The 18,369-nt window shown below is 46.8% G+C and overlaps 1 protein-coding gene across 2 annotated transcripts in view; it reads right to left on the bottom strand.

Moving 5' to 3' along the window:
- The window catches only part of CABLES1 (Cdk5 and Abl enzyme substrate 1), a 123,249-nt gene that overhangs the window by 23,626 nt on the left and 81,254 nt on the right, over positions 1-18,369 (bottom strand). For both annotated transcript variants that reach the window (XM_054461027.2, XM_054461026.2), the window contains one exon: positions 457-553. In XM_054461027.2, coding sequence (XP_054317002.2) covers positions 457-553 — 97 coding nt within the window. The remainder of the gene's footprint in view (positions 1-456; positions 554-18,369) is intronic.

Below are 18,369 nucleotides of genomic sequence, written 5' to 3'. Positions count from 1 at the left end.
GGCTCGTTGCATGTGGATGGAAGAGGAATGTGACCGCCCTGCTACTCTGTGGTCAGTGTAAGACTGAGGGTCTCTTAGCTTCCCAGGACCATGGGAAGCTATGACACTTTCTAGTAGCCTGAATATTGCTTGCTGACATCACCAGTTAATAGATGTTCAATCCACTCGTCTTTTCATCCTGGAACATGCCTGTGTGTGAGGTACTCAAAACTGCACATTCAGTTGTAAACAGCACTGGCAGAGAAATACACGTGCTGTGGGAACTCCTGCCATGCTGCTACTCAATCACCGGCTGCACACTAGGGGAGCCAGGCAGGCTGGCATCACATGCCTGGGAATCTGCCCCAGACCTCGAGTCCTCCAACTCAAGAGAGGCTTGTGGGCTGTCCCCCTCCTCTGCTTCCTGACCATTGTGCCTTCAGCACAACTTGGTGACTGGCAGCCTGGCAGCCTTACCTTCCCATCAGCACCCAGCTCCACACCTTCCAGACCAATGATCTCTTTCAAACTCACTGCACCAGTTGATTGTCTTCCTCCGTCCAACTTCAAGTCCCTGGGAGGACAAGCCAGAGGAAAAAAAAATGCTTTTGTGTGCACCTCAAAGAGCCATGAGGATGCTTACTGCATGAGACAACACAGTCACACTGATGAAAATGACCAGGTGAGCCCTGGTGATGGGACAGCCCTTCGTCCCTCCTCGGGCACTTGCCAGTGATGCCTTGTTGCAACCACTTTGACATAAATGAAATCCAACTGAACAGAAAGCCTGAAGATGAAGCTGATGGTTTACAGACATCCCTCCCTCTTCCACGAGGGCCCTTATGTTCCTAGAGATGGCCAGTGAACATGAGGCCAGAGAGCATTCCCTGAGCATCGTGGGACCACAGTTTGCTGGGATCTAGCTGCTGGGTTATTTCTTTGTTTTTTTGTTTGTTTTGTTTTGAGACGGAGTTTCACTCTTGTTGCCCAGGCTGCAATGCAATGGCACGATCTCAGCTCACTGCAACTTCTGCCTCCCAGGTTCAAGCAATTCTTCTGCCTGAGCCTCCTGAGTAGCTGGGATTACAGGCGCGCACCACCACGGCCGGCTAATTTTTTGTATTTTTAGTAGAGACGGGGTTTCACTATGTTGGCCAGGCTGGTCTCAAACTCCTGACCTCAGGTGATCCACCCATCTTGGCCTCCCAAAGTGCTGAGATTACAGGCGTGAGCCACAGTGGCTGGCCTGGATTCTTTCTAATGCTGCATGAGACCACCTCTCCTTGCTGCTCCCCTTTCTTAGGAGAAATGAATTCTTATCCTAAACACCTACTGGGTTTATTGTTGGTGATGAAAGAATTAATGCCACAGTAGTCACCTCTACTACCTTGACAGACCACCTAGAAAATGAATATCTTTTAATAAAAGAATAATCTCTAGTAATAACAAGTATTCATTCATTCATTCATTCATTCATTCATTCAGGGACGAAGTCTTGCTCTGTTGCTCAGGATGGAGTACAGTGGTGTGATCATGGCTCACTGTAGCCTCAAACTCTTGGGCGCAAGCTATCCTCCTGTCTTGGCCTCCTAAAGTGCTGGGATTACAGGTGTAAGCTACCATGCCTGGCCAAACAAACATTTATTTAGCACTTTACTATTTCCAAAGACTCACACATCATTTCTTTGGTTCTTTAAGATGACCCTATGAGAAAGGTACTACTATTTTGATCCAATTTACAGAGGAGGAAACTGAGGCCCTTGGGAGATTGCCAAGGTCACCAGGATGGTAGGTTGGAGAGTTCATCCAATGTCATTTCTAGTACATCACATTGCCATGGAGATGCAAGATGGACTCGCTATGACTATGCTCAGGTGTAACTGCTCACATCTCAAAGGACCACACCCTTCCCCTACAGTAATTTTAAAAATTTGCCACATATCAGAATTGTATGGGGATCTCTGACCAACTGTTATCTGGCTCCCACCCCCAGACAGTTGGCATGGGGTGTGACCTGGACATCAGGAGTTTTAAACACTCCCCAGGCGATTCTAAACTGCAGCCATGTTTGGGAATGACCAGGTCTTCATGTTCTGACACCCAGTGCCTGTTAGTCAAAGCCATCTCAGACCCACAGCATACTTGCTGTGTGGCCTGGATGGAGGGACCATATTCAGGGGTCATCTCCTACAACTTATGCAAGAACGAACATAAGGCAGGGGCAAATTGCTCCCAGCCAAAGTCATCAGGTAAGAAGAGAGGAGGGAGCCAAGCAAGTGGCGAGAAGAGAAGGGAAAAAAGCTATCCTCAAATATAGAAAAAAAAAAAACAGGGATGCTCTGACTCTGTTGAGCCATCATCCAAGTCTCTGGGCATTACATGAATGAGCCGGCTCCCTTATCCTACCTATAATGTGGAGTCTAATTAACAGAAACGCCCAAGACCTTCTGTGCCCAGTAAGCGCTGCATTTCCACGGCAGGCTTCCTGGGAGGCCATGGTAGTGCCATCCTCAAAACATCTCTGGAGTCCCGTTCAGAATCGACACCAAAGTCATGCAGAAGAAAGCCAACAACCAACTCTGTTCACACCCACAAGACCGTCTGCCCTACTGCTGCACCTGCTACACAGTCACCCTAGGGCAATTCTCAAAAGGCTTCTTAAAGCAATTAAGGATGGAGATGATGAATGCACAGGGGCACTGGCATAGGGAAGTGCCTACAAAGCAAAAACGTGAACAAGGCAGTGAAGCAAAAATACCTGCGCTGGGCAGGGAGGGAGGGGACTGACCATATGCAGAGCAGGACAAAAACAGCAGTGTCTTCCTTTTCATTCAAGGACCAGCAGTCAGTTCCATGGGCTTCCTACTTTTCCAAAGCCAAACCCAGAAAGCATGGTCTCCAAATTCCCAACTCTCAAATAATTTTCTCCTTGTTTCCATTTTGCCAGATGGAGAACGTTACTTAGGGCTGAAATTAATAGAGAAGGAGGGAATATCTTTTTGGAGTGAGTAGGCCAAGGGGAATAAGGAGAATTCCAATAAGCCGATACTGAGAGGTTCTCAGATGGAGAGCTGGCTGCAGGCAGGGGCAGAATCTGAGTCCATTTTCATATCCTGTCTATACAACATCTGATATGTAACGAACTATTTACTGAGCTGAGCTAGTATGGCTCTTTGCTGTCTCACCGGTACTGGTACATACAGATGGCATGAAACTTGGGTGATTTTCCACTGTGCCCCTTTTCATCTGTCTTCAATTTGCTCACAGGCTCACTGCTTCCCCGGGGCAGCCTTGTCCTGGCCAGCTGTCTGCCTGCCGCCAAATGTGCACATCACACATCACAGTTAACAGAACCAAAGCAGTCGTGCCTCTTCCACACTCCCCTTCTTGGCATTTCCTCCAAAGGAAATGAAGCCCTAACAAAAAAATATAGTCATGTGCTCATATAAAGTCCAAGATTCTATTCCATGAGATAAAACCCAAACCCATTTAAAGAAACAGGGATTCTTAGACCCAGTGGATTGTCCAAGCGTCTCAGCGACACTTGGAACCACACGAAAGATGGGCAAGGCTCCACCAACCCTACCCACAGAACTGGTCCCTCGAGAAATAACGTGACTCACTGTAGTCACCACTTCCCCCTGGCTTTCTACTTACGTCATTCTACTTTCTAAATTGCTAAGGCCAAGCCGAGTAAGAAAATAAGCAAGAATAGTGGGGCCACCCTCAACTGCTACTGGAGACACGTGAGGCTCGTTACAGACCAGTGCCACGCAACAGAACTTCCTGTGATGACGGAGATGGGCCTTATCTACCTTGTCTCATACGATGGTTACATGTGGCAACTAAGTGCTTGAAATGTGACCAGTTGACTGAGAAACTGAATTTTTAATTTTATTTAATTTTAATTAATTTAAATGTAAATTGCCACATGTGGCTAGTGACTACTAAGACCCAGTGCTTCCTTGGCAGGACTTTTGCTACCCTTATTTTATAAGTTCCTATGGCCAGATAATATAGTCATAGATATTCAGTGACATGGATTTGGTCTCCCAGTTTTCTTCCCAAGAGTGGCCTATTTTCTGCCTATTGCCTCTGGGGATGTTTAAATTACAGGCCACTGCAGAGGGAGCAGCAGTGCAAGATTCACCTAAGTCGGGAGGGAAATGACCGTGGGGTCCACGATCAAAGGGGACCCATGCCTTGCACCATCAGCACCCCAAGAACAGGGCTCCTGGCCATGATAAAGATTCGTAACTCACATGTGGCACAGAGCAGCAGATCTTTTTGCCTGGAGGGGTCACGGGGCGGGTGTGACAGTTTTGGCAGTGCTCGGGCAACCAAAGGACAATAACCAGCGTGTGTTCCCCAAATCCTAGGCATTACAGTAGGTTCCAGGCCCTTCTTTACACAATACTGGAGATGGGGAGGGAGGGATGCCCAGTGAAAAGTGAGCCTCAATTTCCCCTCAGCCTTGTAGAAGGGGGGTTTATAGTTCATATTAAGTAGATTTAAAAAGAAGAAATGAGGTATTTCTTGTACACCAAAGCTAGTCACACTTCAAGACTTCGCTGATACAGTAATATCATCTCAGCTCTAGAACACTGACAGCTTCATGATGGCAGAGGGCAACTTTTCCATGCTTTTCCTCCCTCAGATTCAGGGAGAGGTTATCACTAACTTCAGGGCTACCATTTTGGTGGGCTGGAATTAAGAGCGCACGCGTACAGGCGTGGGCATAGTAAGCCATCCACAGAAAACAACAGATCTCATTTCTAACAATGTCAGTTTCTTACAGGTTTTTTTTTTTTTTTTTTTTGAGATGGAGTTTTGCTCTATCGCCCTGGCTGGAGTGCAGTGGCGCAATCTCGGCTCACTGCAAGCTCCGCCTCCTGGGTTCACGCCATTCTCCTGCCTCAGCCTCCTGAGTAGCTGGGACTACAGGTGCCTGCCGCCACGCCCAGCTAATTTTTTGTACTTTTAGTAGAAACGGGGTTTCACCATGTTAGCCAGGATGTTCTCGATCTCCTGACCTTGTGATTCACCCGCCTCGGCCTCCCAAAGTGCTGGGATTACAGGTGTGAGCCACTGTGCCTGGCCTTCTCATAGCTTTTGAATTTGTATATGTTAAGACTCTTGGGATCTAAAAAATACATCTTTCACAAAGAGGCTGACAAACTTTTCTGGGTTCATTCTTCTTAGTTAAGGGCTCTGATCAATGTTGCTGGAATCTTTCTGATATTAACATGAAACATGAAATCGCTGTTCTTTGGTCGTATTTGACCCCCATAAACAGCAGTTTCACATTGTGCCACATAGCGTAACAGCTCAGGCAACTGCTCAGTCTTTATGTGTGAGTGAAAAGCAGGCAAGACCCATGGTCTTTGCTGTCCCTCTCTTTTGGAAGCCTAGAAAGTTGGAGTTGCATGCAGAAAGGAACTCTGAATGGTGTAGATTCGCCCCAAAAGAATCTTTTAAAAACTCCAGTGAAAAAGAATGGAGCAGAAGTCCCAGTGGAGTGTGATGAAATCTTGGTATTTTCTAAGATCATTGTTCTGAATTCTCATTAAAATGGTATATAAAAATAGAAATATCTGTTTGGCTGAAATGCCAGCATTAACCCTCCAGCACCAGGAAATAGAGCTAGAGACTGTGGAACTGCAGCTGAAAGTAATTAAAAGCAAACTGAAGTTGAAGTTTTCACTCTTTGAAAAAGCCAGAAGATTTTTTTCCCAGACACATCTAGTGTTCAAATACTAATTTATTTTTTAATAATTTTTATTCTTGAGATGGAGTTTTACTCTTGTTGCCTAGGCTGGAGTGCAGTGGTGCGATCTCGGCTCACTGCAACCTTTGCCTCCCAGGTTCAAGCAATTCTCCTGCCTCAGCCTCCCGAGTAGCTGGGATTACAGGCACCTGCCACTACACCCGGGTAATTTTTTGTATTTTTAGTAGAGACGGGGTTTCACCACGTTGGCCAGGTGGTCTCGAACCCCTGAACTCAGTTGATCCGCCCTCCTCAGCCTCCTAAACTGCTGGGGTTGCAGGCATGAGCCACTGCGCCTGGCCCTACTAATTTACTTATATTCCACTTCCTTTTAAAAATGGCATAGACGCAAGTTCAAATACTACACGTGAATATTGTCTAAAGTTGTGTATATTAGGCTAAAATGCTGCAGCTTTTACTCAGAGGTGAACATGGTTAGTCAGGTTATAGGAAATGATCTCATTTCTACAGACACCCTAACTGAACTACTGGCAAGGAACTGTGGACGATGCAAGGTTGTGATTCCTTCTCTCCACAGTCCTGGGCAGCGCTGCAGCTTAGCCACATGTACCCAGAGGAGCTGCTTTCACATTCTGTGCAAGTCTGTGAACTTCTGCAGAGGCTGTAGGCAACAAGCACACTGAAAATCCAGCACAAAGATATATACGTTTTTGTTTTTTAAACAAAGGCTGACATTTAAAACTGGCCCATGGGGGTGGGGGAGTGGGAGTGACTGGATGGGGTAAAAGGGAAGGACTCAGAAGATGGGGGGTGGGGATTAAAACAGGAGATGAAAGTACATTTGGGGAGACAGCCAAGCAGCAGTTATACCCTTAAGCAATGAGCAGAAAAACAGGTTGGTTCATTTTGGGAGTGTAAACTCATACTTCATAGGATGGCACCAAAATTAATTTAATGCAGCTCTCCTTGAATGCCTGTAATTTCACTGTTAGAAACCCCTGGACTCGTCTTAGTTTTGGCTTCTTCAGCACAAAGCACACATGCACAGCTGTGGAGTCATCTGATCAAAGCAGGTGGCTAATCTAGCTATCTTGGGGCCAAAGGGGAATACCTAGGTCATTCTTAATCATAAAACGGCCGACTCTGGACTTCATCTTTTGTAAAAGGCAAAATGATTTTTAGTTTCCTCTTTGGTGGCTCCCTGGCAGAGGCCCAGCCAGCCGCTCACTGAGCCATAATGCATGGAATACATTCCGACAGGAAAACAAGATTCCCTGTTAGATAACAAGAAGTTCAAGCTATGGCCCTCTCCTCAGGGAGCATGATCAATGAACTAATATTACTCTCTTAAAAAAAGACATAAGACTTAAATATCTAACACCTGGAAACTAGATGGAAAAAGTGTGATCCAATGAACTAGGTTCCAAGGCTTTCTGCTTCCAAAATGGAGTGGTCCTGACTTCTCTCCACCATCCTTTCTCTAATGGTGCTCTAAGCCCAAGAACTTGGAACATCTGCCAGGAGCTCCACTAGGCGCTAGCTCTTCAAAGGACAACAAGAGGTTGAACACTTTGATGTGTCAATAATTTAAAAGCCAATTAAATATTAACAGGATTTCCAGACCCTTCGAAAAGAATAAGGAGTGAGATATTTCCTGCACCTAAAGCAAAGCCTGAAAGCTGGATTAGGAAAGGAAATATCACTTGTGAGCTAAATTTTAATTAAGAGATTACACATGGGCTGGAAGTCGACGACACAAGTCTTCCCCTTAGCTTAAGAGTCCCGTTTGTTGCCCTTCCGATACAGTGCAGCTGCCATCTTGGACCACGCCTGCTTGCTGGCATCAAGCAGAAGGTGCCTCCACAGTTCAGAGACAATGGAACAGGGTCCACAGTTGATGGACAAAAGTGAAGTCAAAAGCAGCTTTTAGTCTAGAAGTCCCTTCCCACTCCCACTCAGGACTCCATTGATAAGCCATCCCCTGCAAGGGCAACTGGCAGACAATGAAGGGGTCTTAACGTAGCTTATGGCCAACTCTTTGTCTAAAGGCAGCTCCTATAAACAGCCAGATAATGGCATGAGTCATCCATGAGATCATTCCAGAATCTGTCTCTGTGTGGGAATATGCTTGGTGTGAGGAAAGAAACACAATTTGTGAATGTGTAATTTTCCACAACAAAAATTTTCTGGGGAAAGTGGGTGGGGAGGAAGGGGGCATGGGCCTGGAGCCAGGCAGAGAGCATTTAGGCTTGAAGGCTCTAAGAATAGAAGACACTGTTCTCTGTGTCGCAAAATGATCAACACTCAGGAAATGGACCCAAGCGGATGACCTCATCTGAATGCCCCCAATGCCAAAAGCTAAGGATATAAACACCATGTGGAAGCTGTTGACAATTTAAAAACACACCCCCCAGAGGCACCTTGCAACTCCACTGGGAAGCCATCTTCTTCATCACATGGTCTCTGATGCATCTGTAGTAAGTGACTCCTGCGACTATCATAGTCAAGTATGGTTATCTTAAGGGGTGTGAACCTAACACACACATCACAGAAACTCTTTTTGCTGGAATCATCTAGTTTGGTGATGTCACATAACCTCCAATCTCAAGTTCACTAGGTTCTCTACTACTTTCTTCTGGTCAGATCCACATGTACAGAAATACCAACCCACATCCAGGTCTCAGGAAATAAAGAGCACTTGGTGGCTGGTGCCGGTTCCCTTATGCATAGGGACAATTCTAGGACTAGTTCTCAATACAACACCTGCAGTCTCTCACTCATCAGTGGGTTGTGCTCTAGAAGCTCCTGGGCTGGCAAGTTGGAACTCAGAATGCATTTTTCGTTGATGCAGTAAGTGGAGATTAGCCTACCCAAGGCTCTCTGAGCCTATAACGTAACTGAATCAGCCCAAAAGCAAAAACAAGAGCTCAGGTCATAGAAGCAAAAGGTCAAGAGGGTGTATGAGGGTAAAAAAAATAGGAGGAAGTTGAGTCTCTCTCTTGGTTTCCTGGTCCAGGCTTGACTCTCAGGAACTTTTTTTTTTTTTTTTTTTGAGATGAAATCTCACTCTGTTGCCCAAGCTGGAGTGCAATGGCACGATCTTGGCTCACTGCAACCTCCACTTCTCGGGTTCAAGCAATTCTCCTGCCTCAGCCTCCCGAGTAGCTGGGACTACAGGCACATGCCACCATGCCCGGCTAATTTTTGTAATTTTAGTAGAGATGGGGTGTCACTATGTTGGCCAGGCTGGTCTTCAACTCCTGACCTTGTGATCTGCCCACCTCGGTCTCCCAAAGTACTGGGATTACAGGCATGAGCCACTGCGCCCAGCTGAGCAACATTTTAAAGGTCAAGTTTGTATTATTTCACCTTCTTCTCTGAACTTCCCTTTCCTTCTTAGGACTCCAGGAGCCTTTACCCCAAGCTATTCCTGTTTTTCACAATTCCTTCCCTCTCTCTACATGTAAATCCATAAATTTCATTGCAGCGCCCAGGTTTCCCACTCCTGGCCCTATGGCAGTGGCACAGTAGCCCACAATGGGGGCTGGAAAGTGAGGGGAAAAGAAGTGATCTTGGATAGAAGTGTTGGACAAGCTGTTTACTAAGTGGGGTCTGCCTATTTAGGAAAGATGAGAAACTTGCTTGCAACCCATTTTGTGAGCTGAGGGTCACCAAGCCAAACCACAAATCCACACTAGAAAAGGGAAGGCCGTGACTAATGTGGATAAAAGGCAGAAAGATTCAGGCTGGCCTTGGCAAGTGTTAGTTGAGGAAAAAGGAGCTGGTTTAAGGCTGGGACTCTTCCCAGAAAATGGCATAATTTACAAGCTTCATCTGAGAAGAGTGTTTACAGCTATGGGAAGGTTTGATGTTACAGTTACAGTGAAAAAGCTGGGCAACATCTGTTCCTCTTCTCTGTAATGGGCTTGTTTTGAAAGGTGGGATTTAGCAAGAAAGATCAAAGCAAAACAATGGTCTCCTCACGTTCCATAAAGTGTATGCATTAAGAAGAAAAAAAAAAAAGACTGGAAGGAAATAGACCAAAATCTAAATGGTGGCTTTGTTTAGGAGGTGAGGCTCAATAATTGTTATCTTCCTTTTACTTTTATACATTTTTCAAATAGTCTTTAAGAAACATGTACTATTGAGGAAAAAAAGACTGAATAAAAGTAGATCTCAAGGTGAATCCATTATTTGTAGAATTGCACCACTGACAAACTCACTGTGAACCTGACTGGGAATTGCTACGTTCAAGTAGATCTAGAAAGAGCAACATAATAGCTCTGTGACAGCCGGGCGCGATGGCTCACACCTGTAATCCCAGCACTTTAGGAGGCCGAGGTGGGAGGATGGCTTGAGCCCAGGATTTTGAGACCAGCCTGGGCAGCATGGTGAAACCTGACTCTACAAAAAATACAAAAATTAGCTGGGCGTGGTGGTGCATGCCTGTCGTCCCAGCTACGCAGGAAGCTGAGGTAGGAGGATCGCTTGAGCCTGGCAGGTCAAGGCTGCAGTGAGCTGAGATTGTACTACTGCACTCCAGCCTGGGCAATACAGTGAGACCTTTCTCAAAAAGAAAGAAAAAAAAGGCCGCGTGCGGTGGCTCACGCCTGTAATCCCAGTACTTTGAGAGGCTGAGACAGGCAGATCACGAGGTCAGGAGATCGAGACCATCCTGGCTAGCACGGTGAAACCCCGTCTCTAATAACAATACAAAAAAATTATCTGGGTATAGTGGCAGGCGCTTGTAATTCCAGCTACTCAGGAGGCTGAGGCAGGAGAATGGCATGAACCCGGGAGGCGGAGCTTGCAGTGAACCAAGACCCCGCACCTGCACTCCAGCCTGGGCAACTGAGAGAGACTCTGTCTCAAAAAAACAAACAAACAAACAAACAAAAAAACCAAAAACAAAAACTCTGTGACTGGACAAAAATGGAAGTGAAACTAATGCTTAATGAATATCTACTACAGCCTGTCAGGGTGCTCAGAGCTTTCACATATAATATTTCATTTACTATTTCATTCATCTCCCTGAGGTGGACATTATAGTCCTTTTACAGATGAGTGAAGCTGGGGTCAGTAAGGCTAGTTCATTTCCCAGGACTGAGGCTTCTGCCTGCCAGCTCGTTCCCATGCACCACACTACCTCCCTGGCTGCAGGTGCCCACGGGTACATGATAGCAAGGATGGGTAAGGGCTGTGGTTTTCCTAATGGAGGCACCAAAGGAGGTGGATGGCGGGAGTGGGGATGAATGCGCTACTTGCGCCCATTTTTGATTCTCCAGAAGAGCTCTGTGTTTAGCTGTTTTATTTACTGGAATTCTATGTAAACTGATATTGGAAGAATGGCTTCTTCAGCTTAAAAAAAAAAAAAAAAAGTGAAAGCCAACAGTCTCTAAGTTCCTTCCAGCTTTAAAAGACTATGTTTGAGCTGAAGAGTGTTCCTTACTATGGAACTCATTTTTGTTCTGGCATTACCTTTACCTTAACTATCTTCCACTTCACATACCCTTTAATGAATTAGCTCAGGGCCACCCCAAGCAGAAGTGGCCATGCAATCTATCCCTGGTAATGATTAGTGGGACTCTGGGATCAACAGCTGTGTTATTTGAAAGGCATGGGCACAACCCATACCCAGTCTTTATTCAATGCATGCCAGTAAGTCCTGACAGCTTCCTAACACATGCACCTGATTAGAGATGGCCATGCTGGGCTTCAGAAGGGCCTGGCAATAAGGAGTAGATTGTGTGTGGGTGAGTGTGTGTGGGTGGTGGCGGGGAGGACACAGGCAGGGGCTTCAGTTCACCCTAGACACAGAGAGGGGCTCCAGGGACAGGATAGAGCATCCCACTCTCTACAGAACTGAGCGTGGGAAAAATGTACGCCCCCTCGCCAACTTTTTTTTTTTTTTTTTTTTTTTTTTTGAGACGGAGTCTCGTTCTGTTGCCCAGGCTGGAGTGCAATGGCGAGATCTCGGCTCACTGCAACCTCCACCTCCCGGGCTCAAGAGATTCTCCTGCCTCAGCCTCCCGAGTAGCTGTGATTTCAGGCGCCTGCCACTACGCCCAGCTAATTTTTTGTATTTTAGTAGAGACGCGGTTTCACCATGTCAGCCAGGCTGGTCTCAAACTCCTGACCTCATGATTCGCCTGCCTCGGCCTCCCAAAGTGCTGGGATTACAGGTGTGAGCCACCGCACCCAGCCAAAAATGCCCTCTTCTTACTCTAGGCTAGATGCAATCTGAATATGTCCTGCTCAATATGGGGCTGTGTCACTTACATGTAGCTCACATGCTGCTGGTTTGGAGATGTTCAGACAACCTGAGTTGGTAGAGGACTAGGTAAACCTGCCAGCCAAAAGCCAGGGAATTCCAACAGGGCTCGGGCAAAGACTGCAGAAGCCAGTGTGACCTTATCTAAAGGCCCTTGGCATCCTTGGGCTTAACATTCAGGGTGCAAATATTTGTAAGCGGCTCTGCAGGTGCAAAAGCACTCGTGATCGGAGAGAACGGCACAGGCTGCGAGGCTAATGCGGGGGGAGTCACCTGGCTGGTGGGTGGGAGGGGCCTCGCTGGGGCTTAGCACTTGCATCTGGGTGCAGCTCGACGCCCTCTTTTGTCACTTCAGGCTTAGCAACTTTCACTTTCACTGTGGGTGGGACAGAGTCACTTGGAGAGAAGCAGGACCCTGAGGTCCATGTCAGCTCATCCTTGTTAGCACCTTCTGGGCCTTCCTTATGGCCAACCAATCCAGCTCCATCCTTTTATGGAGGTGCCCTCAAGGATGAGGTGCCAGGCTGAGGGACCCTGAGAGATGCACTTGCTTCTGCTGAAGCAGTCCGGCTCTCCATTGTTGGGGCAATCATATATATCTATATATCTATATATCTATATCTATATATCTCTATCTATCTATATATCTATATCTATATATCTATATCTATATGTCTATATGTATCTATATATCTATATCTATCTATATATCTATATCTATATATCTATATATATCTATATATCGATATAGAGAGAGAGAGACAGAGAAAGAGAATGTGAGCACTATATTCATAAACATAGCAATTCTCGAAAGTCTCAGAAACCTTGCTTCTACTCACCCAACACATAGAACCAGGGTGACCACTACTTTCTGTGCACAGTGCTGCAGATACCTTGAGGATTAAGATGCAATCCACACCCACAAGTGAAAAATAAGTTAAAATGTATATTATAAGCCCTGAGACATGAAGGGGCTCTTAGCGGAGCTGGGGGTGGGGGGACAGGTGCTGGGGGGCACGAGAAAGCTGCCTGGAGGGCTGAGTATCCCCAAAGGTGAGGAGAGCCTGACGCGTTAAGGAACTATAGGTAGCTTGCTAGGGCTGAGAGAGGGGCTGTGCTGAGAGGGCTGGAGAGGAGTGCCAAGGCCAGAGCCTCAAGGGCCCTGTTTCTGTTAAGTCTGGGGGACCACAAAGGAGGTTTTAAGTTAGGCCTGGCTGAATCCAGAGCTCCTGGGCTTTGGAAATCCATTTGGACATCTATGCAGTCTCACTAGACACTGTCTTGTCCTTAATGGGAGCACATCTATGGGGAAGGAAGGGACCTTCTAAGCTTCTTAGGGACCCTTGGTTCCCTGAGGGCTCCCTCCTGGGCCAGGCTTGGATCAGGGGCTTGGGTTCTCCTTGATCTGGGGTTCTTCAGTCTCCCCAGGTTCAGTTTGGGGACAGGCAGATCTTTTGGTGAACCACTGTGGCAGAGACCATAGACTAGCTCATGATACCCAGGTAGCTGTTAAAAACTACATTTCCCAGGCTCCCACAGGCAGCCTAGGTTCTGCTAAGAGGAAGCACTCATGGGAAACCTGGAGGTGGAAGTAACACCTGGGGAAATCAGAACTTCTGGCAAGCCTAAGGTGGGGGCCCCAGATGGTAGCGTCAACAGCACTTCCATGGGAAGAGCCCCAGGGTATGGCTGTAAGTGGGTCCTGGCAGTGTTGCCCTCACTGTGTTGGTTCTGGGTGTCTGTGCTGGTTTCTGTCTGTCCTGGAAATCCTGTAAGGTACCTGAAAACCACGGCCCCACACCCCAACCATCAGAGGAGACTCCGATGTCTGCAACTCAGGACACTGAGCATACACTACTCTCTATTCCACGCCTCTGTGTCTCTCAGAGCCACTAGGGGTTCATGCTGCAGGCAAGACTTTGAATTCCTAAAGTAAAAGAACATGAAGACGGACAGTTATCAGAAGCATCTCATTATATCTAGCAGATGATTTCCTATCGAATTCAAGCAAACTCTGTAAATCAAACAATATTTTATGAGCAGTTAAGAAAGCTCTGTGGCCCTGCCACAAATCCTTTTGTGAAGTGACAACATGCCTGGTACTGTGATTAGGAATCCTCTAATGCAACTATGCTGTACCCTTTCTCAAAGAGAAGCATTCTTCATGTATGGTATCAGGACATGAGAAAGACCCTTACTGCTCCCTAAATTGCTTCCTGGAGGTGCTCAGGGGGCAACTTGGGTGTATCAGAGAAAAGGTGCCAGGGAGACTTGAGCTGGCAGCACTTCAGGGTCATGAGCCAGGAACACCCCCACACCTCTGCAGAGAGCCAGTGCATCAACACCATACAGACACCGGGAGAATTTCACCAGCTCCACACACTCCACACACCTTCCTATTCTAAAGACGACAAATACCCAGATGGGGAAATTACATAGGTTATTTTTCACTTAAGACTCCACCCAGAGATGTCTGGTATTTGCCTTGGGAGCATCCAAGTCTGCAGGGTGAACCAGCAAGCTCCAAAGCCTTCCGAAAGCTATAACCCATCAGCTCAGCAGCTGGTGTCCCCAGAGGGCAGCCCGTGTGTGGCACACCTATGAGAGCTGTGACCTCCGAGCTCCATCTTCACCAAAATGCACACCAGTCAGCCAGTGCTGCCTGCCTGTACTGGTCCCGAGCCAGCACGCCCAGCCCCAAAGGCGTGATCATGAAGGGAAACACACTTGGTTCTCAAGTGTGCATTCCAGCTTCCCGGGCTGAACCGGCTCCACAGCAGCAAACACAGCAGGGCAGATCTGCGGCCACACTGCCTGCCCCTACCTACTACCACTTGGGCAGTTGCTAAGCCTTTCTTGGCCCCTAGCCTCAAGTAAAATGGTAATACTGGCACCTACCTTATGAGGCTGTTGGGCAGATGAAATGAGTGAGCGTATATAAAGCACATGGACCAGTGCCTGGGATGCCATACACTGTAAGCACTATTCAGGATCAGCTTCTATTATTACCTCTATCACGTTCACACACATGCTTGACTGCACCTTTGTTAATCCTAGAGAAATGTGCTCTTCTCTCAAATATCCACACCCATACATCACGGTAAGGAAGAGCATGCTGGAGACTGCGGTGGCTGTTAGATACTCGGGCAGTCTGCTTCAAGCAGCAGCTCTAGAGATCACTGTGAGGCCGATCCCTTATCAGCTTGGTCTAAACCTGGTGGCATGCAAAACGACCCCACACATTTTCCAGTGTTCCCAAGCCCAGGCTGATTAAGCCCCTAGCCTCGTGGCCCACACCAAGAAAAAAATGTGCCCAATACAGTGGCAAGAAGCCACCAGATCTGCCCATTTAAAAAAATCTCAATTTTAGGAAACTCAATGAATATTAATATTCAGGTAGGCGCTCGAGAAGTTGCTGATTGTTGACAGATGGGGAGTGTGGACAGTGTGCTTCATTCATAAATTCCTTGTTCAACACAGCTTACTGCTTCTGCATCAGCAGCACTGACAAGAATGAGAACCACCCTTTGCACTCACAGGGTCCTTGTAGTGTCTGGTTAAACATCCCCATTTTATAGATGAGGGGTCTGAGACTCAGGAGGGCTGAGTGATGGGCCCATATGTCAGAGCTCACTCCTGTCCCCAGCCCTCTCCCCTGCTCCTCACTACAGTGGTCTGGATGCTGAGTGTGGCTGGGAAATGGGACTCCAGCTTGAATAAGGCATCACTAAATCTCTCAACAGGGCAGGCCCTGCCTGCGAGTTCACAAGGAGCTGGATCATCTGGCTGGCATCTTCAGAAGTCAACGCTGAGGATGCAATATCCTTTCTCATGTCTCTAAGGTCTTACACTTCCAAGTCTAACTGAAGAATCGCCTTCGCTGGGCACTACATCGGATCCTGCCATCTGAATTCACCCAACTCCTTCCTCTGCTCTAATCAGACATTGCTTAGGACTCAATGTTTTTGCTATTCTGTTTGATGATTGGTTTACTATTATTCCTGTCTCCCACTGAGACAGAGGACCAGAGGGATGGCACGGAGAGTAGGCTCCACACACAGAGAGACATGTTCTCTTTCACCAGTGTATCCAAGCAGGATGGCAGTGCCCAGCACACAGTAGGTGCTCACCAGGCTGCAGGTGAGTGAATTCTGCTGTACAATGGTAGCCCCTAAACCTCCACACAGGTGGCATGCTTGTATGGCAAGGCACTTGGGGGGTGGTGGGGATAAAGAAACTTTATATAGCAAACACCTTGCTTTTACTTAAGACTGTACATTTACTATAAATGTGGGTGTTGGTCAGGATTTGTGGGCAGCTCAAGTGTTCTCCAGCGCCTCCCTGCCACCCTCCATTGTCTTGGGATTGGTAACTCATTCCTTCTCACCCCTTCCCCAGCCTCCATCAGGGCCTTAATTCACTGGGAGCAGAACAAGTGACCTAACGCATAAAAGAATGAATGAATAGATAGTATTAAAGAAAGCCCTCCTACGGTTGGTCTGTCTGCTTTGATCAACTAATGTCAGAATCCAGAATCAGTCAAGTTAAAACCAAGAACAAAATGTGGAGGCCATGGTGGCTGCCAGGGCTGGGAAGCTTGAGGGCAGCGCAAGTGGCCAGAAAACAAACCCAGAAAGATCAGGCTGCCCTGACAGATGCTTTCCATGGGAAGGAGGCTCAAGTACCCAGCAGATGAACTATGAGCTTCCTGTTTTTAGAACTTTCTTGTGATGAAGTTGGAGCAGTACATTAGCCCCTTAATCGGTGGGGTGGTGGGGGTGTTGTGCTTGTTTGGAATAATCAGGCCCATGTGGCTGGGTCCGTGTGCATGAGTACAACGGAAACACGGAGGCCAGAAAGCACAGCCTGGCAGGCTGGGGCAGCCCGGGTCCCAAATTCCTGTGTTGCTGACTCTGCCAGGTGTGGGGCTGTGGGTGAGCTTCGCCCCGCTGTGCCTCAGCTGCGAAGCAGGAAGGCCTTTCCACCCCTGAAATTCTATGACTTACGTCCCAGTCACAAAAAGAGCTTCAGCGTCAAAGTAAAGGAATTTTCCACTGTGGAAAGGCTTTAGTTAATACGTACATGAACTGAAGTTGTTTAAAATATGTATGTGTATATATTTATTGGTATATTTACTAGTAAAACTTTTACTAGCATATACTTACTAGTACATTTTTATTTGAGCATAGTTGTTTCCCAATTAGTAAAAAAAAAATTTAAAAATCATAATTATGTTAAGTGGGTTATTTATAAATACAATGTCTGCTCATTGAAAAGTTTAAAAACCAATCTGCTTCTTAATCCTGCTGCTACATCACAACATTTGGAATTGTGCTCAGAGTTTCTTGTGTGAGTACAGAGGTAGACTGTGCTGCAGAAACGAACATGTTCTTTTCTGTTAGGTCTGACAAAGGACCTGAAGATTTTTTTTGTTATAGAAAAAATCCTCTTCTAGCTGGGTACAGTGGCTTACACCTGTAATCCCAACACTTTGGGAGGCCGAGGCACTAGGATCACTTGAGTCCAGGAGTTTGAGACCAGTCTGGGCAACATGGCGAGATCTCATCTCTACTAAAAATTTTAAAAATTAGCTGGGTGTAGTGGCCTAGGACTGTAGTCCTAGCTACTTGGGAGACTGAGGCGGGTGGATGGCTTGAGCGTAGGAGTTCGAGGCTGCAGTGAGCCATGTTTGTGCCACTGCATTCCAGCCTGGGCAACAAAGCAAAATCCTGTCTCAAAAACAAACAAAAACAAAAAACAAAACAAAAAAATCCCTCTTGTGCACCTTGGTTTCCTCATCTATAAAATTGGAGGAATAGTGGATTTGAATCTGTTCACACCTAGGATATAAAAGGTGGGATCCTTTTGCTTCTCTTGTACATATAAAAGGTGGGATCCTCATTTTGCTTCTCTGTCCAGGGCCAACAGAGCAGCCAAATCTGCTGAATATCCTATGCAGTGGCCCTTTCTGTAACACAGGAGGCCTTCCCAAGCAGCAAGAAGGAGACCCAGGCATGAACAGACACTGTTTCCTAGCACCAACTGGCTGCCACCTAGCATTTCCCTGAGATGTTGAAAAGACTGGAGGGCCATGCATATCCACAAGGATGTCCAATGGAGATGGTCTGAGTGCCCTCTTCCTGGGTAATTTAAGTTAAAATGGCTTCCTACTGGCTTTGCAGAAATGCCGTTATCTTCAAATTAATGGTGTGAGGTAGAAACTTCCCCATTCTACAGAGGAGCCAATGGAAGCTCACAGAAGCTAATAAGTAATAAAAATTCTAAATCTTCAAAGTTCTTCACAATGATTCTTTTTTACCGTCAGAAATACGAGGTCTTTGCTGAGTGGGCCCTAGTATCTCTCTGCATGCCAGATGCCATGCTGGAAACC

The sequence above is a fragment of the Pongo pygmaeus genome, chromosome 17 (assembly GCF_028885625.2).
Source record: "Pongo pygmaeus isolate AG05252 chromosome 17, NHGRI_mPonPyg2-v2.0_pri, whole genome shotgun sequence".
In the NCBI taxonomy this organism is placed as follows: domain Eukaryota; kingdom Metazoa; phylum Chordata; class Mammalia; order Primates; family Hominidae; genus Pongo; species Pongo pygmaeus.
Note: the sequence above shows the minus strand (reverse complement) of the source record. Positions and strands in the feature narration are given on the sequence as shown.